Source organism: Lethenteron reissneri, chromosome 58 (assembly GCF_015708825.2).
Source record: "Lethenteron reissneri isolate LAM-NWPU_2019-01 chromosome 58, ASM1570882v1, whole genome shotgun sequence".
Taxonomy (NCBI): Eukaryota; Metazoa; Chordata; class Hyperoartia; order Petromyzontiformes; family Petromyzontidae; genus Lethenteron; species Lethenteron reissneri.
This window is the reverse complement of record NC_083836.1, coordinates 5,678,159-5,703,903: the sequence shown is the minus strand read 5'-3', so window position 1 is coordinate 5,703,903 and position 25,745 is coordinate 5,678,159. Positions and strand designations below refer to the sequence as shown.

The 25,745-nt window shown below is 54.4% G+C and overlaps 1 protein-coding gene across 1 annotated transcript; it reads left to right on the top strand.

The window, feature by feature from the left end:
* The first annotated feature begins 1,659 nt into the window (after positions 1-1,659).
* On the top strand, positions 1,660-24,558 carry LOC133357454 (immunoglobulin superfamily member 10-like). The gene is given in 8 exon segments (XM_061575400.1): positions 1,660-1,803; positions 5,313-5,639; positions 8,339-8,468; positions 9,089-9,482; positions 10,978-14,325; positions 14,657-15,563; positions 18,132-18,903; positions 18,905-24,558. Coding segments are annotated over 7 exon segments (7,011 nt in total). The 5' UTR covers positions 1,660-1,803; positions 5,313-5,364; the 3' UTR covers positions 20,090-24,558.
* The last annotated feature ends 1,187 nt before the right edge of the window (positions 24,559-25,745 follow it).

The following is a 25,745-nucleotide window of genomic DNA, read 5'->3' as shown; positions in this document are numbered from 1 at the left end:
ATTGAGGCTATACGGGGGATCTTTGTCTTTGTACGTCCCTGAAGGAAATGAATTCAACGCTTCCACTGAATGTCTGTTGCCCTCTTGGCGAGGTCACACCGCAGTGCGCCACCACGAACCCGGGCAAGGGCCCAGTTACATTCCTGTTCACGGCCAACAACGGTGGCAGCGAATATTGGTACCCGTTGCTGGGCCTCCCCTAGGTCGACTCGGACTTAAATGAGTACCCGGCGGCGAGGCGTGTGAACATCGCCACTGGGGATACAAAGGTGGCCGGGCGTGGCGAGGGCCATGCACTCCCTTCGCGTGCCGTGCCGCCCTTTCGAGGTGCTACAGCACTTGTCCCCAACACGGCTGAGCACACACACGTACGACTCACAAGCACACCGATACCCCCCACTACCCCCCCTCCCCAAGAGGTCGCAATCGGGTACCCGATACCCGTACCCTACCCGATACCCGGGTACGGGTACCCGTTTGCTACCCTGGTGCGGCCGGGTACGGGTAGGCCGTGAGTCACTGGTGAGTAACTGTTTGTCACTCATTTCCCAACGTCTTGTCTCTTCTCACAATTCAAGTTCCTAGAATCAACCCACCCGCTCCTGCAACATGGTTTCATCCCAGAGTTCGCAATCGGGTACCCGATACCCGTACCCAACCCGATACCCGGGTACGGGTACCCGTTTGCTACCCTGGTGCGGCCGGGTACGGGTAGGCCGTGAGTCACTGGTGAGTAACTGTTTGTCACTCATTTCCCAACGTCTTGTCTCTTCTCACAATTCAAGTTCCTAGAATCAACCCACCCGCGCTTGCAACATGGCTTTATCCCAGAGGTCGCAATCGGGTACCCGTACCCGTACCCTACCCGATACCCGGCCGGGTACGGGTAGGGTACGGGTATCGGGTAAGGTACGGGTACCCGATTGCGACCCTGGTGCGGCCGGGTACGGGTAAGGAATCAAAACCCGTTTGCGACCTCTGCCCCCCCCCCCATTCACAAATCCACCCGATACCCCCCCTCCACTATCCCCCCCTCCCCCCACCAAATAGACCCCCCCCCCCCTCCAACCTCCATACCCCAAAACCCCCCACTCACACACACACAAGCTCACCCTGTGAGCTCACCCCCCCCCCCCCACCCACCCCCACCAGCTTCCCTCTCGCTCTGCCCTCTGCACGCCGCTCACGCCGACTTCACGGATCGGCTGGGAGGGTTCCGAGCGAGCAACTTTGCTGACGTGTGTTTGGGAATAGCGCACACACTTATATACATACACGCGCGTACACACACACACGCGCGCGCGCACAGACACACACACACACGTGCACAGACACACATACGCGCACACACTTACAAACACACACGCGCGTACACACACACGCGCGCGCGCACAGACACACACACACACGTGCACAGACACACATACGCACGTGCGCACAGACACAAACGCACACACAGACACACACACACGTGCACAGAGACACACACGCGCGCACAGAATAAACACACATGCGGACACACACGTGTGCACAGACACACATACACACGCGCGCACAGACACACACGCTCACGGAGACACGCGCGCGCGCACACGCAGGCGCACACACACACACATCTACTTGTGCACACACACACACATCTACTTGCGCACAGACACACACGCGCGCGCGCAGGCATAACCACGCGAAATCTCGACAACATTCCCGTGGATACTCTGCAAAGCGTCGGCCTTTCGTTTAAAAGAGGCGAGTGGACAAACAAACAAGAAAATAAGCGAATTGGACATCGGCCGTCATGAAAAGGTAAATTAAGAGAGCTCGACAAGGCATTTCAAATAGCTTGTAGAATGAGCAGAAGTCTGGATGCGTTCACGCGAGCGGATGAGAAAGGTGCTCTGTGAGTCTCGGTCGACAGGAGGCTGGTGTCGCGTTCAACCAAGTCCTCTCTGTGAGTCTATGGGTCTCTGTGTGAGTGTATATGGGTCACGGTGTGAGTCTATGGGTTTCGGTGTATGTCTATGGGTATCTGTGTGAGTCTATGGGTCTCGGTGTGAGTCTATGTGTATCTGTGTGAGTCTATGGGTCTCTGTGTGAGTCTATGGGTCTCGGTGTGAGTCTATGGGTCTCTGTGTGAGTCTATGGGTCTCTGTGTGAGCCTATGGGTCTCTGTGTGAATCTATGGGTCTCTGTGTGAGTCTATGGGTCTCTGTGTGAGTCTATGGGTCTCTGTGTGAGTCTATAGGTCTCTTTGTGAGTCTATGGGTCTCTGTGTGAGTATATGGGTCTCTGTGTGAGTCTATGGGTCTCTGTGTGAGTATATGGGTCTCTGTGTGAGTCTATGGGTCTCTGTGTGAGTCTATGAGTCTCTGTGTGAGTCTATGGGTCTGTGTAAGTTTATGGATCTCTGTGTGAACCTATGAGTCTGTGTGAGTCGATGGGTCTCTGTGTGAGGAGTCTATGTGTCTTTTGTGAGTCTATGTGTCTTTTGTGAGTCCATGGGTCTCTGTGTGAGTCTATGTAGGTATGTATGTTGAACTTCTTTCGCACCAGTACTTAGCCAAGCGTACTCAAACAGAGGTGCGATTGGATTCGTGTCTAAAAGAAACCGAACGCTGCTTTGGAACAGACACGTGGATGTATACGCTCGAGACTTTATGGAATTTCATGAGCAACGGATTGGTCAGACGGTCGCTCTTCTCAAACCACAGACGACCACGTTTGATACAGTTGTATGTCTGTTGCTAGCCAGCACCATAAATTCTGTAAATTATTGAACACTCATTGAGTCGTCATGCCTGGATACAGATTTCAACGTGAACGTTAAAACTTGAACTTATTTCGCACCGTACGGAGCCAACCGTGCTAACCGGAGGTGCGGGGGAAGGACAACAAACTACATGTCTGTGTGAGTCTATGGGTCTCTGTATGAGTCTATAAGTCTCTGTGTGAGTCTATAGGTCTCTGTGTGAGTCTATAGGTCTCTGTGTGAGTCTGTGGGTCTCTGTGTGAGTCTATGGGTCTCTGTGTGAGTCTATGGGTCTCTGTGTGAGTCTATGGGTCTCTGTGTGAGCCTATGGGTATCTGTGTGAGTCTGTGGGTCTCTGTGTGAGTCTATGGGTCTCTGTGTGAGTCTATGGGTCTCTGTGTGAGTCTATGGGTCTCTGTGTGAGCCTATGGGTATCTGTGTAAGTCATTGGGTCTCTGTGTGAGTCTATGCGTCTCTGTGTGAGTCTATCGGTATCTCTGTGAGTTTATGGGTCTGTGTAAGTTTATGGGTCTCTGTGTGAGCCTATGGGTATCTCTGTGAGTCTATGGGTATGTGTAAGTGTATAGGTCTCTGTGTAAGCCTATGGGTCTCTGTGTGAGCCTATGGGTCTCTGTGTGAGTCTACGGGTCTGTGTGAGTCTATGGGTCTCTGTGTGAGTCTATGGGTCTGTGTAAGTTTATGGGTCTCTCTGTGAAGAGTCTATGGATCTGTGTGAGTATACGAGTCTCTTTGTGAGTCTATATGTCTCTGTGTGAGTATATGGGTCTCTGTGTGAATCTATGTATGTTTAACTTCTTTCGCACCGTACGTAGCCAACCGTGCTAACCGGAGATGGGGGAAGGGGACAGGACAACAAACTAAACACAAAGAGCAGTTCTAAAGAAATTATTTTCAATCTGAAAGATTTAAAAGTGCATATAGCTCCCATTGGCTTCCGAACATCGGAAGGAGGAGCGTTCCAGACGGCCACAGAAGCGCGTCTGTGATCGTCTTCGTTTGATGGCCAGCCATCAAACAACAGCCGCGGTGAGTACACATCGCAATGAGTATCGATGATCACACGGTATCGTCTAATAATGAATCGAAGTGTTGTACTTGAACCGTGCGAGATCCCAGCGAGAAATGCATTGCGCGAGTTGGCAGTGAGTCTATTGTACAGAGGTGTGTCATTGTCAGTGGAACAAAGACAAAGGAGCCGTCCATAATTGACGTCACGCACCTGGGGGGGGGGGGGGGGTCAGACATTTGTAACGATGTGTGACGAGGGGGGGGGGGGTTTGAGAAATGTGACGTGACATCAAAATGCGCAATTTTAAATAAATATAGACAACGCGTTCTACTTAATTAAATATACTTTTTAATAAATGTTTTCCTCTACAACATCAAAGTGCAGCGCCACATTAAATACGCACTATAATGACAATAGTTTAAAGCGATTTGGAGCATGTTTTATTTGGGGGGGGGGGGGGCAGAGCTTTATGACGTCATTTTTGAGGGGGGGGGGGTCTGACTTTTTGTGACGCCGTTTGACGAGGGGGGGGGGGAGTCAAAAATCGTCCAAAATTGCGTGACATCATTTATGGACGGCCACAAAGATCCCCCATGTAGCCTTAACAGTGCTGTTAGCGAGTAGGACCAATGAAGGCCGGCACGGTACACGAGGGGGTGGGTGGCCAGAACCACGCCCGACCGCCTTTGTCTCCCTAGTGGCGATGTTTTTACACACCGCACTGAGTCGACCTAGGGGAGGCCCAGGACCGGTTCAGATCGCCACTGGTGTTGGCCGTGAGCGGGAATCGAACCCGGGTCGCTGGGTTCGGAGGGCGGTGCGCTAACCGCTACCTCACCGCTCCCCATGTAAGTGTAACACAACACACAATCAGTGTCACAGGAACGCACTCACATAGTGGTGTCAGTTCAGAGACAACCTCGCACAAGCATGTCAATGTCATGGCACGGGTACACACAAGTGTGCCAATGCTTGTGTGTGCCACCACAAAGACGAAGATCCCCCGTATAGCCTTAGCAGACTGTAGGGGCAAGTGCTGTTAGCGAGCACCTATGAAGGCCGACACGGCACACGAGGGGGTGGGTGGCCAGCACCACGTCCGGCCGCCTTTGCCTCCCCAGTGGCGATGTTTGCAGTTTGCACACCGCACCAGGTACTCATTTGAGGCTGAGTCGACCTAGGCGAGGCCCAGAACCGGTTCAGACAATCGCTACCGGTGTTTGCAATGCGCGGCAATCGAACTCGGCTCTCCGGGTTTCGTAGCGCAGCCCGCTAACCGCAACGCCACCGCTCCCCACATGCACCTAACATGTGCCACACACGCACACACGCACGCACACACACGCACACACACACGCACACACACGCACGCACACACACGCACACACACACGCACACACACGCACGCACACACACGCACACACACACGCATACACGCACACGCACGCACACACACGCACACACACACGCACGCACACACGCACACACACACGCATACACGCACACGCACGCACACACACGCACACGCTATCACAGGAGCTCGCCAGCACGGGCCGCTGTGTAAGAGGGCCGGCCTCCTCTCCTCGCGATGGCTGGACTCACGCAACGTGTCTCCCTCTCTGGAGCAACGATACTCCACCTCCACCACCACCTCGTCCACCACCTCCTCCTCCTCCTGCTGCTGCTCCTGCTGCCCTTCCCGCTGCCCGGCAGTGGCGGCGGCGTCGCCTCTGCGCAGCGAGCGGGGAGGGACTGCCCGCGGGCGTGCACCTGCTACCACCGTGAAGAGGTGCACTGCACCTTCCGCTACCTGAACGCCGTGCCGGCCGGGCTGCCGCGAGACGCGCTGCGAATCAACATGGGGTGGGTGCGTGGCGTGAGTTGCGTGAGTTTGCGTGGGTTGCGTGCGTTGCGTGGGTTGAATCTTGATTTGAAGTTTGCGTGGGTTGCGTTGCGTGCGCGCGCGCCAGCTCCGAGGGCACGGCAGCTCCTCGCTGCTTTCATGATGATCGTCGAGATGATGATGATGATTATTGATGATGATTATTGTTGATGATGATGATTATTGATGATGATTATTGTTGATGATGATGATTATTGATGATGATTATTGATGATGCTTATTGTTGATGATGAGTATTGATGATTATTGTTGATGATGATTATTGATGATGATGATGATTATTGTTGATGATCAGTATCGTAACGAGCGTGAGCTATTCGGCAGGATTGTCCGACGTTTCGTTCCACGCGTGTTGGAAGCTTCTTCAGGAACAACATTTTGTTTGCATTCAGTTCCTTGGGGGCCGTCCATAAATGACGTCACGCACCTGGGGGGGGGGTCAGACATTTGTGACGATGTGTGACGAGGGGGGGGGGGGTGTTTGAGAAATGTGACGTCACATCAAAATGCGAAACTTAAAATAAATATAGAATTGTTATAACAACACTAATTGTTATAACAACACTCCTACAACACACATTAAATACGCACTACAATGACAATAATTTAAAGCGATTTGAAGCATCTTTTATTTTCAAAATGGAAAAATGGTTTTGGGGGGGGGAGGGCAGAGATTCGTGACGTCATATTTGAGGGGAGGTCTGATTATTTGTGACGCCGTGTGACGAGGGGGGGGGGTAAAAAATCTTCCAAAATCGCGTGACGTCATTTATGTACGGCCCCTTGAGAGCTCAGTTCCTGGGAGTTTCTTCATGAACCAAATTCATCATTGGAACCTCATTTGCCAGTAAAAATATGATAACAGTTTTTTTACCCTTTTATCTGGCAACAAAACTGACACCTTTTTTTACAAGGAGTCATGTTTGCATAGACCACGATACCTGCAGCCATAATGCAAACAAAGACTAGGCTCTAAGGAAAGCTGTCTCGGGTGTGGACCAATCAACTTCAAGGACAGTGCATATATTATCAGAGTTATGTGTTTTGTTTGCATTATGGCTGCAGGTATTGTAATCTATGCAAACATGACTCCTTGTAAAAAAGGTGTCAGTTTTGTTGCCAGATAGAAGTGTAAAAAAACAATTATCGAACCAAATTCAGTTTGCATTCAGTTCCTGCAGAGTTCAGTTCCTGAAGAAGCTCTCAGAACGTCGACACATGGGACGGGACGTTGGGCATCACGACGCTTCACGCGCTGGGAGCTTCTGCAGCGCATCCGTCCCCTGTCTTGTTCGACACGATGTTGCGACGTTTCGCTCCACGTGCCCGAGTGAGAGCTTTCTTCAAAAGCGAATTCTCTCTCGGCACCAGGACCCACGCCACTCTGGATTCAGTTTACCCGAAGAAGTTCCCCCTACCCCCCAACCCCTCCCGCCCGCACGCACGCGAGACTAAATATCGGACATCGCGAGGAACGACACGGGGCACGAACCGCGAAAACACGTGCTCTCAGAAACCGCGTTCGTCTGAGAGTCAGCCCAGCCACAGCACTCGCTTGGGTGATGATCATCGTACGGTGATCATCGTCTAAAAGTCAGCTCAGCCATAGCACTCGTTTGGGTGATGATCATCATACGGTGATCATCGTCTGAGAGTCAGCCCAGCCACAGCACTCGCTTGCGTGATGATCATCGTACGGTGATCATCGTCTGAGAGTCAGCCCAGCCACAGCCCTCGCTCGCTTGGGTGATGATCATCGTCCGGTGTTGAGTCCTTCTTTTCGGCTGTCCATCGCGAACGATGATGGTTGTGGAGAACAGCAAGCAGCAGCATTTTCCTGAACGCCGGTGGGATGAAAGGCACCAGCCCCTTGAGCGAAAGCATCGTCCGCACTGTGGGCAAAAGTTGTTGGTCGTCTGCTGGATGGAATTCGTGTTTTTGTACCGCTGCTGTTGATTCTGATAAAAAAAAAAAGTTTCTTCAAGCCTCTTGACCGAGTCGGCTGCAGCAGCAGCCGCTCCTCCACCGCTTTACGAATGATCCTGACATCTTCCTCCCACGTGTTCCACATTGAGATTGGCCGTCGAGAGGGGTCTCTCAAGGGCGTCTTGATGATGATCTGGTGGCATTGCGTGGTTGGCAATGAGCCCTGGCGCAAGTAATAAAAAGCCTTCCAACCCTCCACCCCACCCCTCAGCGCCTTCGCACCCCCTCTCCGGATGAACCCACCCAAGACAGTGGACCAATCAACTTCAAGGACACTGCATATCATTATCATTATCAGAGTTGTTTCTTTTTTTTTTTGCATTTTGACTGCTTGTGTTGTGGTTATCGCAAACATGATGCCTTGTACAAAGGTGTCAGTTTTGTACCAGTTGAAAGGGTAAAAACCTATTACGATATTTTGCCACTGGTAAATGAGGTCTCAATAGTGTTGACGAGAATGTTTGTTAAAGTACCATGGGCGATGCTGGGGTGGAGGGGGGGGGTATCAGGAGATGGTGGGAAGGGGGGTAACCAGTGAACGTCATTGGTGGGGGGGGGTAGCTAGAAAGGTGGGGGGCACCGGTTGAGAAGCGTCGACGGAGCGGCGACTTTGTCGTCTCGCCCACGACGTCGCGTGACCGCCGTTGCTTGCGTCTTGCTGTGTGCGCGCCAGGTACAACAGCCTGACGGCGCTAGACGAGGGATCGTTCGCCGACCTGGCGAAGCTGGAAATCCTCATGCTGCACGGTAACGAGATGCGATTCCTGCCAGACGGCGTGTTCGGCCAACTGCGGGCGCTGCAGGTGCGCGACACGGTGACCCTCCGTGACCCCCCCATTGCGAGCACCTCGGTCACTCGACGCGAGCACGGGAGTTTATGTGTGTTGTTGTTGTTGTTTAAAGCCTCGTGTCCCATCGCGAACAAGTGATGGCGTGAATGAACGACGCTTCGCGGCGCGGCGCTGATGTCCCCCCCCCACCGCCTCTGTTTTGTCGACGCTGAAAAAAAATGCGGCTCATTCAACGCGACAAACTTGTCTTCTTGGTTCTTTCGGTAAAGTCACGTAGAAGGGAAATAATAAAATAATAAAAATAAAACGTAACAAAATATTATGTTTCATTAAAATATAATGTTTTATTTTTATTATTTTATTATTTCCCTTCTACGTGACTTTCCCGAAAGAACCAAGAAGATTAATCCCCGCAGTCACGAAAGCTTTAAAGCGACAAACTTGGTTTGGTCACGGGCGGCCGCCCCAGTTTCGAACCCAGCATCTCATCGGTGGTGGACAGCGGCGTTTCGACGCGGCCCACCATTTGACATCGACAAACCCGGTCGCGCGTATCAGAAGCGGCGTTCACTACGTAGCTCCAGGCTGCCACAACGGTGACACCTCTATCGCGCCGCGTGCCCTCCGTCCAGGTGCTGAAGCTCAGCTACAACAAGCTGCGCTCGCTGCGAAGGCCGGCGCTGAGGGGCCTGCGCTCGCTCGAGCGGCTGCACCTCGACCGCAACCTCCTGGAGCGCCTCGACCCGGATGCCTTCGTGGGCCTCACGTCGCTGCGGCTCCTCCAGCTCGAGGGCAACCAGCTGCGCTCGCTGCACGCCGACGCGTTCGCCACGGCGTTCGTGGCGCGGGGCGCAGTCGTGTCGACGCTGGCACACCTCTCGCTCGCCGACAACCGCCTCCGCTCGCTGCCGCCCTCCCTGCTGACCTCCATGCCGGCGCTGGAGAGCCTCACGCTGCAGGGAAACCCCTGGGCGTGCGACTGCGCGCTGAGGCCCTTGCGCGAGTGGGCCGCGGGGAATGCCGCCGGTGAGTCCGCGCCCCTTGGCTCGGAGTCGCCGTGGGATTACTTTTTTGTTTGGGATTTTCGAGATGTCGTGCGGAGGCTTTTTCGCGTGATCGAGATTACACTGGTCAAAAGAAAAATCTGCCCTGGACTTTTGCAGCTGTTTTAGACTAATTTCAGGGTGCTGATTCCAAATCTGATTTGCTCTATCACATCTCATTTTATGCTATCGGCATACCCCATTTTCATTGATTTTACCCGAAATTAACTGTCACTCATGATTGCAAGTTGTTGTGAGTCAGTGACTGCTTTAGTGTTAAAACATGGTGCTCTATTTTTAGGATAGTGTGTTCATAATATCATTTTATGTAGATATCCACATTTATTTAATATTTTTCTTGTGCAGTTTTTATTGAAAATGCAATATTTGATATCTCAAGAACCTGATGTGATATACAAAAACTGATGCCAGATTTGGAATTACCTTAAAACCGTTGGAATACCTTATGCCAGAAAAAAGTATGTTGACCAGTGTTTTTCACGGTTTTTGTGTTTCGGGTTTGATCACGCGAAGTTAGGCGAGGTTAGTTAACATCTCGGCACGGTGGCGAGATGTTAATTACCTCACCTGATGTGTGATTGAGGATCTTCATTTAGACTGCAGGAGGACTCCGATGAGCTGGACAAACTGTTCAGCTCACAGTGGCCCACTGGGATGGAAACTTCTAATCACATCGCAGAGATCGCACGGGGTTGTATGCGTGTTGCTCTACATTCGCATTGAGCCCGTGTTACACCTGAACCTGTGTTAGACCCGAGCACGTGTTAGACCCGAGCCCGTGTTAGACCCGAGCCCGTGTTATGCATGAGCCTGTGTTATGCCTGAGTCTGTGTTCCACTTGCTTGCTTGACTGCATTTGTAACCCATATCTCCCTTTAACAATTACGCTCTTTGGTTGAGCGACCTCTCGCCTGCGTTTAAATGAAGGTGATAATCTAGATCTCATGTTGGAGAAGGCACAAGTCACACGACTGGCTCAAGGCCAACCAATAGAGAAGAGCGCTACGCACCGTTCATCTATACAGAGGCACAATTTTTTTTACTTGTGAGCACATTTTTTTCATTTTCATGCATGTGCATGTCTACTGGCCCTTTTTAGCCTCAACGGTCCCTGCCGTGGTGTGACGGTCAGAACGCTGTGACCTGCAATACAGGGGTCACCGCTTCGATTCGATCTCCCGGCGCGGCGGATGAAACAACGGGGCTAGTTTATTAAATCCACGCCCTGGCCTCGGCAGTCTCTTTGGGTACAACCGCAGGTCGCGTGTGGTGGGGTAAAATATGGGTACTGCCATCTCTTCCAAGACATCTCGCCAGTGCGGACGAGTAGGCCAAACACCCGCTAGAGCTCCCGCCAGAGGAGGGCCCTTCCGCTAGCAGTGGCGCAAGCGACCGGCTCAACGGGGCCTGCGCCTTCACCCGTTACCTCTCCGTGTGCGTCTCCCCTCGCGCCGCAGACGTTCTCAAGTGCACGGCGGTGGAAGGAGGGAGCCGAGACGGAGACTCGCGGTGTCCCCGCTGCGCGAGCCCCGCGCGCTACAAGGGGCGCCACCTGCTCTCCATCCCCGCACGGCGGCTCGCCTGCACCGCGCCGTCCGTCGCCGCTCCCGGGACGCCGAGGAAACCCGACGACGATGACGGCACCGGCGAGCTGCCCCTGCGGCACCTCCTGCGGGCGCGCGCGTCGTGGGCCACGCTCGGCCTCAACCTGACGGCCGGGCCGGGGCGGGCCGCGATGCTGCGGTACCGCGTGGGCGCACCGCGCGCCACCACGCCGGTCGCCGTGCGGCGGCTGGATGACGGGACAGTGCTCGTGGACGGCGCGTTCGAGACGCGCCTGGCGTGCGACTCGAGCCTCGGAGACGGCCGGCGGCAGCTGCTGAGCGCGATGGGCGGGGAGGCGGCGGCGAGGGTGGGCGGCGACGCGGCGGGGGGAGGCGGCCCGCGGCAGCGCGAGCTCCGCTTGACGAGGCTGCCCGAGGTTCACGGCGAGGCGAGCGCTAGCCTCTACACCGTCGTGGCGGAGCGGGGGGAGCCGTCGAGCGACGGCGCGGCCCTCGTGGCGAGCGTCTCCACGGAGGCCGACTGGCTCCTGCAGCCGACGATCGGCGTCTCGCTGAGCGGCGGCATCGGCCCCCCTGGCGCGGAGGACGGCCTGGACCTGACGCTCACCACGGCGATGTCAGGGTACCGTGGAGCCGGGGACCACGGCACCTCCGAGTGGGTGCTCATCCGTGGCGGTGGCAACGACGGTGACGGCGACGCACGGCTCAACCAGGCGGTGGTGGAGGGGGCACCCGTCCAGATGCTGTGCGGCGTCGATGCCGCCCCGGGGGCGCCGGCCGCGCTCCACTGGACCCTCGCCGATGGCACGCGGGTGCGGGAGCCCTACGAGAGCACCGACAACCGCGTGACAGCAGCCCGCGGCGGGCAGCTGCTCATCAAGTCGGCGCAGGTGGCAGACTCGGGCGTGTACGCGTGCGTCGCTTCGACGAGAGACGACGCGGATGCGATGGAGTTCAGGCTCGAGGTGCTGCCGGCAATCGCGGAGGGGGCAGCGGGCAAGGATTTGTCAGTGCTGGTTGGCGGAGACCTGGGGCTCCCCTGCAGGGCGCTTGGCTCGCCGGACCCATCAGTGGTCTGGGTCTTCCCCGACGGCTCGGTCTCCGTGGACCTGCCTTCACGTGGGGAACGTTCGGCCACCGTGAATGGCACTCTGAACATAAAGGGCATCGGCGCTGGGGACGGCGGCCTCTACAGGTGCGTGGCCATGAATCGGCTCGGAGCCAAGGTGCTGTCCGTGAACGTCACCGTCGCGTCGCCGGACGCCAATGGTGGCGACGCGAGTGGAGGGTGGAGGCCGAGCTCCCAGCCAAACAATGAGAATTCGTATTTCCCCTCGGGAAACGACGGACTGCCCCGCGTGGACCTTTACAACGCCACGCGAAACGATTCCTCCTTGACGCGTCCCCCAAGCGCGAAGCAGCACGGGAACAGCGTGGCGGGCGAGGCCAGAGTGGTGACGGAGAAGGATGAGAAGCAAGAGGAGGAAGATGAGGAGGAGGAGGAGGACGACGAGGAGGGTGAGGAAAGCGGGCATGCTCTGAAGAGTGGGCCACACGGGAGAAGGCCCGCTGGACCTGCGGGCCCACGCAGGATCGACAATGTGTCGGTGAAAGAGCGCGACCCTCAGCGGTGGGCCCAAGTGCTGGAGGAGGTGAGGCGGCGGCACAGAGAGTGGAGCCGCCGGGGGGGCCACAATGACAGCCTCGCCGTCACGGCAGCGGCCGCGACTCCGGCCGGACATGACCTCGCCCCTTCGCCCGGGGCATCGGCTGCTGGCGAGACTGAGACAAGCGCTGAAGGGAGCGCCGTGAGCCGCGGGGTCACCGTGGGGTATTCTGGTGGCCGTGATCTGGAGTGGGCGAGCACATTTTCCGGTGGGTTGGTGGAGCTCTCCGACGACCACTCCGCCATCGTGGAAACGGTCTCCTCCGACGAGCGCATGACGCCGGCGTATGAGGCCGCGTACACCGAGACGTACACGCTCGGCACGCGGGCGGCCGTTCACACGAGCATGGCAGACACCGACTACGGAGTTTCGGAAACGATCCTGAGCCCTTTCCCCACCACGTCGGCGACAACCGAGAAATCGGACGTCGCCTTGACTCGACGGACTTCGGCGGCGGGAGACCGCGCGGGGGCGCTTCCCGCGAACGCGGACCCAGAGCACTCAGGTTGGGGTCCCGACAACTCCTTCACGAGGCTGCCATCGCGCCCGCAGGTGCAGGAGCACGCAAGAGAAGCGCAGCGTTCCTGGCACCGGATATCCAGCACGACGACCGTGCCCAGCGCTCTCCTCCCTCCGAGTCCTCCGCGAAGCACGTACGGACGCTGGCACGAGAAGTTGCAGTGGGCCTCGGCCGTGGGCACTCCGGCCGCAAGCCTCTTGCCTTTCCTCCAGCCCGAGGCGCTCCTTCCGGTCACGTGGGGGAAATTCCACACCACGGACGGGGACCCGACGGTGCGGGCGGCCGTCTCCGCCACCGCCGACCCGGAGCTGGAGTCGCAGGTTCAAACGCCGACGGGGCCCGCGCATGGGTCGTCGTCGACGTCGTCCTCAGAGGGCTCCGAGCGACCCCGCAGCATGACGAGGCGTCCCTCAGGCGTGACGGACCAGAGGGAAGGGGCCACGTCCACATCGAGAGCAGCCCGGGCACAATCGCGCTCGGCTACGGGATCCGACACGGCGGCTGGTTCGCCTCCGTCTCATTGGCAGAACACGTTCACCGGACCGCCGGTGACGGAGGGATACGAAGCGCCACTTCCCTGGGATGGGTTGCAACGTCCCGCCGTGTCCGACACAAGGTTAGTCCCAAAGGGCGCCCACTCGACCAAGACACGGCCGTTGCCCACGGCTCCGACCACACGCAACGTCAAGAGAGCGTTTCCCAACAGGGCGGCGGCGGCGGCGATGACGGCCCCAACGACCGTGCTGCAAACGGATCAGGCTCACGACCGACAGGGGGAAGCTTCGGCAGAATCTGCCGAGGGGCCTCCACCGAAAAACCAGCACAACCACGGTGACGAGAAGACCACCACGTGGAGGGAAGAGAGCGGCTCGGATTCGTCCAACGCCGTGCGGCCCCACGGCGATGCCGACGAAGATAGCCTGCGTGGCGCGCCGGTGATCGTGGACAAGGCGAGCACGATGATCGCGATCGTGGCCGACTCGGACGTCGCAATACATTGCCCTGCGATTGGCAATCCTCCGCCAACCATCAGCTGGACGAAAGTGGCCACAGGTGACATTTTGCAGAATTCACGTGCTTGTTTTGTTGTACGGACAGCCAATTATTTCCATAAACTAATACATTTTACCAGGTAAGGCCCACTGAGCCATATATGTCTATTTCAAAAGTGACTTGGCTATCACAAATGATAGCTCAGCAAATTGGCTTATCACGTGGAAACTGCTGTGCCAGGAGATCGAGTTGATCTGGAGGCCTCTGGTTGGAAAGTACAGTGTGCTATCCATCACAACACGGCAGCATCCCTTGTTTAGTGGATAAACACGTTGCAAACAAGAATCACTCGTCCAGTGCTAATGAACAGCTGCGGCTTTGGTTTTCCCAGGCGCCACCATCAGGGCTGGCTCCAGACTGGGCAGCCGGTTCGAGGTGCTGCCCAACGGCACTTTCCTCGTCCGCAGTGGCCACCTGCAGGACCGCGGGCAGTACCTGTGCACGGCCGCGAATGACCGGGGCTCCGACCACTACACCGTGACTCTCACGGTCCTCGCCTACCGGCCACGGGTGCGCCAGCCGCGCTTCCAGAACCTCACGGCACACCAAGGCGAGCCGGTGGAGCTGCGCTGCCCGGCCGAGGGGCGGCCCAAGCCGCAGGTGTCGTGGCTGCTGCCGGACCGCTCGTTCCTGCGTACGGCCAGCCTGGGCGAGGGCCGGGTGACGCTGGCGCCCGACGGGACCCTGCACATCCGGCGGGTGGCGGCGTCCGACCGCGGCAGCTACAAGTGCATCGCGAGCAACCCCGCCGGGACGGACACGGTCGGCTTTCAGCTCGACGTGATCTCCGCGCCGCCCGAGATTGCGCAGCAAAAGACAGAGGATCTCCCTGGCATCGTGGGCCAGAGCCTCGTGATCCACTGCAGCGCCGGCGGCTTTCCAACACCGAGCGTCCGCTGGTTGCTGTCCGACGGGTCGGTTGTGAGGCCGTCGCAGTTTCTCAAGGGCAAGCTGTTCGTCTTCCCCAACGGCACGCTCCACATCGCCCGGCTGGCGACGGCCGACAGCGGCAGCTATGAGTGCGTTGCGACCAACGCCATGGGCGTGGACAGGAGGGTGGTCAGCCTCAGCGTGAGCAGCCCCCTCTCGCCGGCCAAGATCGCCCGCAACAAGCAGCGGGCCGCGGTGGACGTGCGGTACGGCGAGGTCGCGCTCCTGAACTGCGTGTCCTCCGGTGACCCCCAGCCGAAAGTCATTTGGAGGCTGCCCTCCAAGATCGTGATCGATACTCTGTACAGGTGAACAAAGAGATTCATGCTGCCATTCACGTTCCAAGACTGGTACATGCGTGAGTCTATTGGTCTCTGTGTGAGTCTATTGGTCTCTGTGTGATGAGTCAATGGGTGTCTATGTGAGCCCATGAGTCGCTGTGTGAGTCTATGGGTCTCTGTGTGAGTCTATGGGTCTCTGTGTGAGTCTATGGGTCTCTGTGTGAGTCTATTGGTCTCTGTGTGAGTCTATTGGTCTCTGTGTGAGTCCATGGCTCTGTGTGATGAGTCGATGGGTGTCTATGTGAGTCCATGAGTCTATGTGTGAGTCTATGGGTCTCTGTGTGAGTCTATTGGTCTCTGTGTGAGTCCATGGGTGTCTGTGTGATCTATGGGTCTCTGTGTGAGTCTATGGGTCTCTGTGTGACTCTATGGGTCTCTGTGCGAGTGTATTGGTGTGAGTCTGTGTATGTATGTTGAAATTATTTTGCACCATATGTAGCCAACCGGAGGTTTGGGGGAAGGACAACAAACGAAACAAAGCAATTCTAAAGAAGTGACTTCAATTTAGTGTGCGAGTCCAAATGTATGAATAAACCCAGCCTCCACGCAGTACTGTGCAAAACAGTTACCATTCGTTGACTGAAGCCAATGCTCAACCAGGAATGGACCGAGTTCGTTACGTTCTGCCGATCCATACCTCCGCTTACGTGCTGAGATCACGTCTGGTTAGGTCGTAAAACAATGATTTTTTAAATATTTCTAGCACCTAAATCGGTGGGTTCTCAATCTTTTTTGTTTGGTGGCTCCTAAATCAACTGCAACCTCATCTCAATTAGCCTCGACAAAAGTGAAGAGCTGCATTCGGGTAGAAGGAGGGTAGAGGAATGTGCGAGAGCAGGGGAGGCAAAGGTGTCCGGAAAACTCAAAAGGCCTGAGTTGGCACCGCTGAGATCTTGAGTTGGTATCCTGGAAGCTGCCCGAGAGTAAACTGGCTTCTCAATTGCAGTGAGCTGATGGTCTCAGTCTCATCACCAGTGACGACACGAAAAGAAAAACGTGACGGTAAACTTTTTTCCTCTTAACCCTCTCCCCATTCTGATGACGTGCGCGTGTACGTCATCGGTTTTTCTTCCGGTTCTGTTGCAATCACGTACAATTACGTTGTCGGTACCGAGGCACCCACAAGGCTATGCGGGATGCACGCGTTTTCCTTTTCACTGCAGAAGCAGGGCCGTGCCGTGAATGCTGACGTCACACGCGTTGATGCGGCAGAGGTCGCAAACGGGTTTTGATTCCTTACCCGTACCCGGTCGCACCAGGGTCGCAAACGGGTACCCGTACCCGTACCCGGCCGTACCCATACTCTACCCGTACCCGGCCGGGTATCGGGTAGGGTACGGGTATCAGGTACCTGATTGCGACCTCTGGGATGAAGCCATGTTGCAGGCGCGGGTGGGTTGATTCTAGGAACTTGAATTGTGAGAAGAGACAAGACGTTGGGAAATGAGTGACAAACAGTTACTCACCAGTGACTCACGGCCTACCCGTACCCGGCTGCACCAGTGTCGCAAACGGGTACGCGTACCAGGCCGGGTACGGGTAGCCAGGTATCGGGTAGGGTACGGGTATCGGGTACCCGGTTGCGACCTCTGTGATGCGGTGACAACCGGATCTCGAGGTGCACCGCCTGATGTCACACGCAATGTGCACGTCGGTGGCCCATCGGATTCAGATGTCGTGTGGGGTCGGCACCTCAGGAACATTGCTCGACTGCGAGGCAAGGTTTGCCGCCAGCTATCGTAGAGTGGCGGCGATCGTGTCACCGCGGTTCTCTGTGGCGTGTAACGACGTCTTTTAAAACAATGGCGCTACGCCGCTCGTGCGTTCCGAGATTCCGCGGTGAACGGGAACCCCCACACCCTGCGACTTGTAGGCGAATCGGAACGGGAAAGAGTTAATTGAAAATAGCAGTTTGACCGTCATGTGACAAAGAACTGTTTTAAATGTAATTATTGCCTTCCGCGAGCTGCCCTCTGCAACGAAGGGCTGCAACCGCTTCGCGATGAGAGTTGTGAATGAGTTCTTCGTCTGATGACAATGACGCACGATCAGGACGACGTTGGAGAAGCGGCATACGCCAGTGGGCATCCGTTTCAGACAAAAAAATAAACAAGCGAGAATGACGTGCCACCCCATGTGACACCTTGAAACGTCAAGTGAACCACAACACCTTGCTGCTGATCTCGTCAAGGTGCATAAACCACCATGTGAACTCCAGTCACGCTCGCATCAGCAGCTTTTGGTGAGCAATCGAACAAAGATGGTCACCACGTCGCGCGCTTTCAGATGCACTTCTGCGGCCATCTGGAATGCTTCCGATATTAGGAGACCACTGGAGCTCTGCACTTTAAAATCATCTAGATTTTCTTTAGAACTGACTTTTGTGTTTAGTTGCTTGTCCTTCCCCCGCACCTTCGATTCGCACGGTTGGCTACGTACGGTGAGAAAGAAGGTCAACATACTTTCGAATATCAACCGCCGTGGTGGTGATTTATTTCATTTCCCCCCCCCCCCCCCCCCATCATGCACTTGCAGCCCCGACAACCGAGTCTCGGTGCACGAAAACGGCTCATTGAGCGTGGGCACGGTAATCGAGGGCGACGCGGGCGACTACCTGTGCGTGGCGCGCAACAGCCTCGGCTACGACATGCAGGGGGTCACAATGAACGTGACCCTGGAGGCGGCGAGGATCGATAAGCGCGCGGCGGGCGCGAGCGGGACGGACCTCGTCGTCAGCGCCGGCGGCACGGCGTGGCTCGACTGCGTCGCCTCGGGCCTCCCGCGGCCTGACGTCTCGTGGAGCCTGCCCGACGGCACGACGGCGGACGGCGATGGCGAGCAGAAGGACGGCGGGCGGCGCGCCGTCCTCAGGAACGGCACGCTGCTCGTGCGGAACGTGGCGCGGGGGGACGAGGGCGTCTACACGTGCGTGGCACGCAATGCGGCCGGAGGCGACGAGGCGACGGTGCGCCTGAGCGTGCCGCCGAGGGCGAGGCCGCCCAAGATCGAGGGCCACGCCAGGAAGGCCGCCGCCGCCGTGCCCCTGCAGGTCCGGGGCGGCGACGCGGCCCGGCTCAGCTGCGACGCTGCCGGCGAGCCGAAGCCAAGCGTCGCGTGGGTGCTGCCGTCTACGCGGGCCCCGCTCACGTCTGCGGACGGGCCGCGCGTCCAGAGGGACGGCTCGCTGATCATAGAGCGCGTCGGGAAGGCCGACGCCGGCGTCTATACCTGCATCGCCCGTAACGCACTCGGGGAAGACTCGAAGGCGATCAGCCTCGAGGTGGTGCTCGTCAAGCCCGTCATAAACGGGAATCCAGGACAGGCACGTGGTCACCGGCGACTCGGCCGTCAAGTTCTCGCGCAAGCGGATCAACTGCAGGGCGGACGGCTTGCCCCAGCCGCGGGTGGCATGGGTCATGCCCGGCAACGTCGTGCTGACGACGCCCTACGAGGGCAGCCGGATATCCGTGCTCGAGAACGGGACGCTGGAAATCAAAAACGTGCGGCGCTCGGACGCTGGGGAGTTCCTGTGCGTCGCTCGCAGCGAAGCAGGAGAGGCGACGCTGCGCGTGAAGCTGGTCGTGACAGACACGTTGGAAAAGCCGGTTTTAAAGAACCCAAAAAACGAGAAAATCATCACCAAAGAAGGCAGGGCGGTCACGCTGAATTGCTCGGCAACCGGTGTGCCGACGCCAGAAACAACTTGGCTGTTCCCGAACGGAACCCTCGTCACCAAGTGGCAGAAGATGGAAAACTTCCGGCACGGCAAGGACGGCGCCCTGGTGATCCTCCGTCCTGCGCAGCGGGACGCCGGCACCTACCGATGCACGGCCAAGAACGCCGTGGGCTTCGTGGAGAAAGCGGTGACGCTGGAGGTCGGCCAGAAGCCCGTGATCGCGCTGCGCCACAGGGGCCTGGTGCGCAGCACCAGCGGCGAGCCGCTTTTCCTGCACTGCGTCGTCAGCGGTAACCCCAAGCCCACGGTCCGCTGGGTGCTGCCCAACGGCGCGAGCGTCGACGGCGCGTCCCGCGCCTCTGCCGCCGCCGGCGGGCGTGCGACACTGCTAGCCAATGGCACGCTGGCGCTGAGCGCGGCGACCCCGCACGACCGCGGCATGTACGTGTGCCACGCCGAGAACACAGCCGGGCACGCGTCGGCGGCCGTGCCCGTCATCGTGGTGGCGTACCCGCCGCGAATCACGCGGGGCCCGCCCCGGACCGTGCTGGCGCAGCGCGGCGCCAGGCTGCGGCTGCGATGCGCCGCCATCGGCGTGCCCAAGGCCGACGTGGCGTGGGAGCTGCCGAGCGGCGCCAAGCTGTCGACGGCGAGCGCTGGAGCGCACGCGGCCGGCGGCGGCGGTGGTGTCTACTTGCACCCCGCAGGGACGCTGTACGTTCAGACGTCCGGGTACGAGCAATCGGGCTTCTACAAGTGCGTCGCCAGCAACGCGCTGGGAAGCGACGTCGTGTCCACCTACGTGCGGTTTTATTGATGGGTCAGTTGTGTTTGTTAGTAATGGGTCCATTGGGTTTTTTTTTGACTGAGGGGGGGAGGGGAATTGTCGAGCAATTGGCCTAAAAGTGGCTTTTGCTTTCAAGGTTGACACGTGCGGCCACCGCAGCAGCGCTTTGCAAGCGCAATGGTCTCTGTTGAACTGCACCAGCTGAGCATCGTACGGCAGATGCTGTGCCTGTATCCCGCACTAGCCCAGGGAACGACTTATGGGCGGCAATCTCAAAATCAAGGAGCAGACAGTTAATGCCACTGGCTGCGTCGATCATTCGCCTACAGATGTTCAGATATTCGCCGTGTGTGTGCGTGTGAACCTATGGATCTCTCTGTGAGTCTATGGGTATCTATGTAAGTACAGTATGTATGTATGTATGTTCAACTTCTTTCGCACAGTACCTCCGACTAGTCAACCGTGTTAATCGGAGGTGCAGCGGAAGGACAACAAAGCAAACGCAAAAAGTAGTTCTTATAAAATTAGTTTTCAATCTAGATTTAAAAGTGCATAGCTCCAGTGGCTTCCTCACATCAGAAGCAAGAACCTTCCAGACGTCCACAGAAGCGCATCTGAAAGTGCGTAATGCGGTGACTGCCGTTTTTGTTCGATGGCCGCCGCTTCTGCGATGATGAGCGGAGTTCGCGTGATGATGGTTCATGCTCCTTGACGCCGGGTCTCCATCGTGTGTCAAATCGTCACCACGTGGCTTCTCCTGAAGACGGCCACTGGCTCACTCGGCAACCTCGACATGAGCACACGAACATTGGATGATCAACTGCCCGCAAATGAAAGTCTACGAAGATCTAAATGTGCCCACCAGAATGTGCCAAAGACTGAAAAGTGGCATTAGAAATCAATAGGTATAGAAAAATGCTTTTATATTTTATTGCTGATTATAACCAATTTAGATTTTTATACGTTCTATTTTTAATGCATTTAGTGTTTTGGTTAATTTTACAACTACCTCTGCTGACAATGTTACCACAACTCTATGCAAAATGAATGGCGATCCATTTATAGATACCCCACCAAAACACACGCACACTGCATTCAATATTTCAACGCTCTCCTCCGTGAGATATGGATCCGTCGCTTTCACAGCATTCAAACAGCTGTTGAGAAGAATTGAGATGCCCATTTTCAATCAGTGGGGTATCTAAATATAGATTACCCTGTGCTAAAGCGCCTCCTTAGAAACGCGTGGATTACAGTGTACTTTGATCTCAATTATGACAATTTTATGCAATCTTCATCATCAGCATTGCCTTCATTAACCTCTCAACTTCACCCGTCACAGATCGTACTTCCTCGGTTCACCCCCTGATACCCCTTTTCCACTCGCACATCCGGTCCGTGCCAGCACGTGGCCGGCACACACGTATGCCCCACGGTGGCTATTCCCGAACGGAACCTCGTCTTGTATGCAGGAGGTCGTAGGTTCGATCCCGACCCTGACGCCTGCTTATATTTGGAGTTTGCATGTTCTCCCCGTTGTCGCGCGGACTTTTCTCCGGGTTCAACAATTTTTCCCCCCACATTTTGGAATCAACGTCATGCGTTCAGAGTATTTGGCTACTATAAGTTCTCCCATGATAAGCCACTGTCGCTAGGTCGCGTCTGAAAAAGAGCTATGTAGCTCAGTAGGACTTTACCTGGTACAATAAAAAATAGTTAATAGTTTTACCAAGGCTCGCCATGGTAAAAATGCCAGTTTTTACCTGGCATTTTACCATGGCGAGCTTGGAAGCGAACCATGGTTTACCGGCCCCACAAGACATCTGAATCCGACTCGGGTCCAAGCCGCGTCAGCGCTCACGGAACGGCCCCGGCTTGAGTAGTGGAAACAAAACAAAAACCCGTGGATCCTGACGGGTGCTTCACATGGCCCCGGCACAGTTCGGATGTGCAAATTGAAATGAAAAGAGGTATCGGAGGCCAAGCAAAAGACTTTATTTCACGACTACTACTGCTGCTGCGTAGGTTTATGGCGGTCGTGCTTTGTGGCTCTCTGGGATGTTCGTCGGCAATTGTGTCCGACGTTTCGCTCCATGTGCCGTTTATAACCTGAAAGGACATTCGCGATTAAATAAATTGCTATTATTTTGTTTTCTGCATCTGCCACGTTCATTGTGACCCCCTGCATGAGTAAAAAAAAGCATTACAGAAGAACCCCTCTTAATGACCACCCCTGTTAACGATTATTCGCTTAACAACGGGCCTCCAGAGAGCCCATTGTGTAGTGTATAGTAGTGTAGTGTATAGTGTAGTGTATAGTAGTGTAGTGTATAGTGTAGTGTATGGTAGTGTAGTGTATAGCAGTGTAGTCTATAGTGTAGTGTATAGTAGTGTAGTGTATAGTGTAGTGATAAGTAGTGTAGTGTATAGTAGTGTAGTCTATAGTGTAGTGTATAGTAGTGTAGTGTATAGTAGTGTAGTCTATAGTGTAGTGTATAGTAGTGTAGTGTATAGTAGTGTAGTGTATAGTAGTGTAGTGTATAGAGTAGTGTATAGTAGTGCAGTGTATAGTAGTGTAGTCTATAGCGTAGTGTATAGCAGTGTATAGTGGTGCTGTGCCTCCATAGAGCCCAATATGTTCGCTTACCGACTATTCCCCTGTTAACGATGGGCTGTTGTAGGTACACTAAATATTAATGAATGCATTGATTAACCATGTTAATTGTGATGTTATTTTTATAATGTTGTTAGTATATTTATGTATTAATATCCATTGTTAAAATATTATAAAGTACGTTTTTGGGGGAGAAAAAGGTAACTTTTGATGCTACCGTGTGTTTCCTAGACTCGCTTGATGACCAAATCACTTGACGATCGGTTTCGTGGAACCAATTACCGTCGTTAAGAGGGCTTCTCTCGTACTCGCTGTGATTATGATGATACTCATTGTTTATTTCGGTAAAGTCACGTAAAGAAGTTGTTTCTTGCTGTGGTTGTCCCACCTGATGACGATTGCTTGTGTTGCGATCGAAACGTCGTCATCTATTATTGTTTCTACCCACGTGGCTTCACCGAAAGAACCGAAGAGTATGGATGCCTGCAGTCACGAAAGCTTCAAATAAATATTGATTACACTGGTCAACACACTTTTTCTGGCATAAGATATTCCAACGGGTTTAATGTAATTTTGGGGTGCTGATTCCAAATCTGGCATCAGTTTTTGTCTATCACATCAGGTTTTTGAGATATCAAATATTGCATTTTCAATAAAAACTGCAGAAGAAAAATATTAAATAAATGTGGATATCTACATTAAATGATATTATAAACACACTATCCTTAAAATACAGCACCATATTTTAACACTAAAGCAGTCACTGACTCGCAACAACTTGCAATCATAAGTGACAGAGTTAATTTCGGGTAAAATCAATGAAAATGGGGTATGCCGATAGCATAAAAATGATGTGATAGAGCAAATCTGAGATCAGATTTGGAATCAGTACCCTGAAATTAGTCTAGAACAGCTGCAAAAGTCCAGGCCAGAATTTTTTTTTTTTGTTGACCAGTGTTATTATAATGTTTTAGCTTGTAACATGCTGCGCGGTATTCGTCCACTCTCCAATGATTCAGGAAAATTATTCAGAGGCGCAGGGAACCACAGACAAGCGGGAAGGCAGCCACACGATGAGCCAGCGCCAACAAGTTCCCAAGCTCTGCGGTCCTCTATATATGAAGTGTGTTTATATAGGGGAGTAAACTATTTGTTTGTATTTTACCAGGTAAGGCCCGCTGAGTTAAATGGCTTTTTCTCGGAAGAAACCTGGCTATCACAAATGAAAGCTCAACGAAGTGGCTCATCGTGTGGAAATGTAGAGCAGGCAAATACTCTAAATTTAGAGTGAAAAACCGGAGAAAAATCCACGCGACCACGGGGAGAGAGACACGCAAACTCCGAATATACAGCAGGCGTCAGGGTTCGAGATCGAACCCACGAATCTTCTGTATACCAGGCAGGGGAGTTAACATCTCCTAGCCCAGAGGCAACCCGCACATGCGAGGGGGTAACACTATATCCCATACTGACGGAACAGGTGGAGTCCAAATTTAGACTTCAAACTTTCGTGACTGCAGGAATTCAAATTCTTGGTTCTTTCGCTAAAGTCACGTAGATAGAAAACAAAAATCTAAATTAAAAGCAAAAAAACACACGACGTTTCGATCCCAACACAAGCGGTCTTGTGATCGAAACGTCGTGGGGTTTTTTGCTTTGAATTTAGATTTTTCTTTTCTATCTACGTGACGTTACTGAAAGAACCAGGAATAAGGTGGAGTCCACATTTCCGCCGTACCGCCTTATCCTGGTGAGCACAGCGTATTTCTCCTCCTCAATATCCACGGGTTTACACACCATCTGTGCGGTGATCCAGCAACCATCACCTCCAGCGCTGGGTTACAGGCGTGCACCAACCACCACCGCCTAAATTGTATGCGTCGCACGAGCCTCTCTTAGATTCTCAGAGAACCTTTAAGAAACCTTCGTACGAGAAGTAACATTTTATGAGATAAGGAGTGATGACGTTTTCTGAAATAAAAGGTATCGATTGTATCGTAACCTGGCAGCTTATTTACTGTTGTGATTAGATCATGATGTGCAGCCCCCTGTCAATCCACCGCTGGATGAAGGCCTCCCCATGACAATATCAATCTTGGAGTTCATAGACTCACACAGAAACCCATAGACTCACACAGAGTCCCATACACTCACACAGAGACCCATAGAATCGCACAGAGACCCATATATTCTCACAGATACCAATAGACTCACACAGAGACCCATAGAATCACACAAAGACCCATAGACTCACAAAGAGACCCATAGACTCACACAGAGACCCATACACTCACACAGAGACCCAAAGACTCACACAGATACCCATACACTCCCACAGAGACCCATAGACTCACACAGAGACCCATAGACTGACACAGAGACCCATAGGCTCACACAGAGATCCATAGACTCACACAAAGACACAGAGAATCACACAGAGACCCATAGACTCACACAGAGACCCATAGACTCACACAGAGACCCATAGAATCACACAAAGACCCATAGACTCACAAAGAGACCCATAGACTCACACAGAGACCCATACACTCACACAGAGACCCAAAGACTCACACAGATACCCATACACTCCCACAGAGACCCATAGACTCACACAGAGACCCATAGACTGACACAGAGACCCATAGGCTCACACAGAGATCCATAGACTCACACAAAGACACAGAGAATCACACAGAGACCCATAGACTCACACAGAGACCCATAGACTCACACAGAGACCCATAGACTCACACAGAGACCCATAGACTCGCACAGAGACCCATAGAATCACACAGAGACCCATAGAATCACACAGAGACCCATAGACTCACACAGAGCCCCATAGACTGACACAGAGACCCATAGACTCACACAGAGACCCATCGACTCACACAGAGACCCATATAATCACACAAAGACCCATAGACTCACACAGAGACCCATAGACTCACACAGATACCCATATACTCACACAGAGACCCATAGACTCACACAGAGACCCATAGACTCACACAGATACCCATAGACTCACACAGAGACCCATAGACTCACACAGATACCCATAGACTC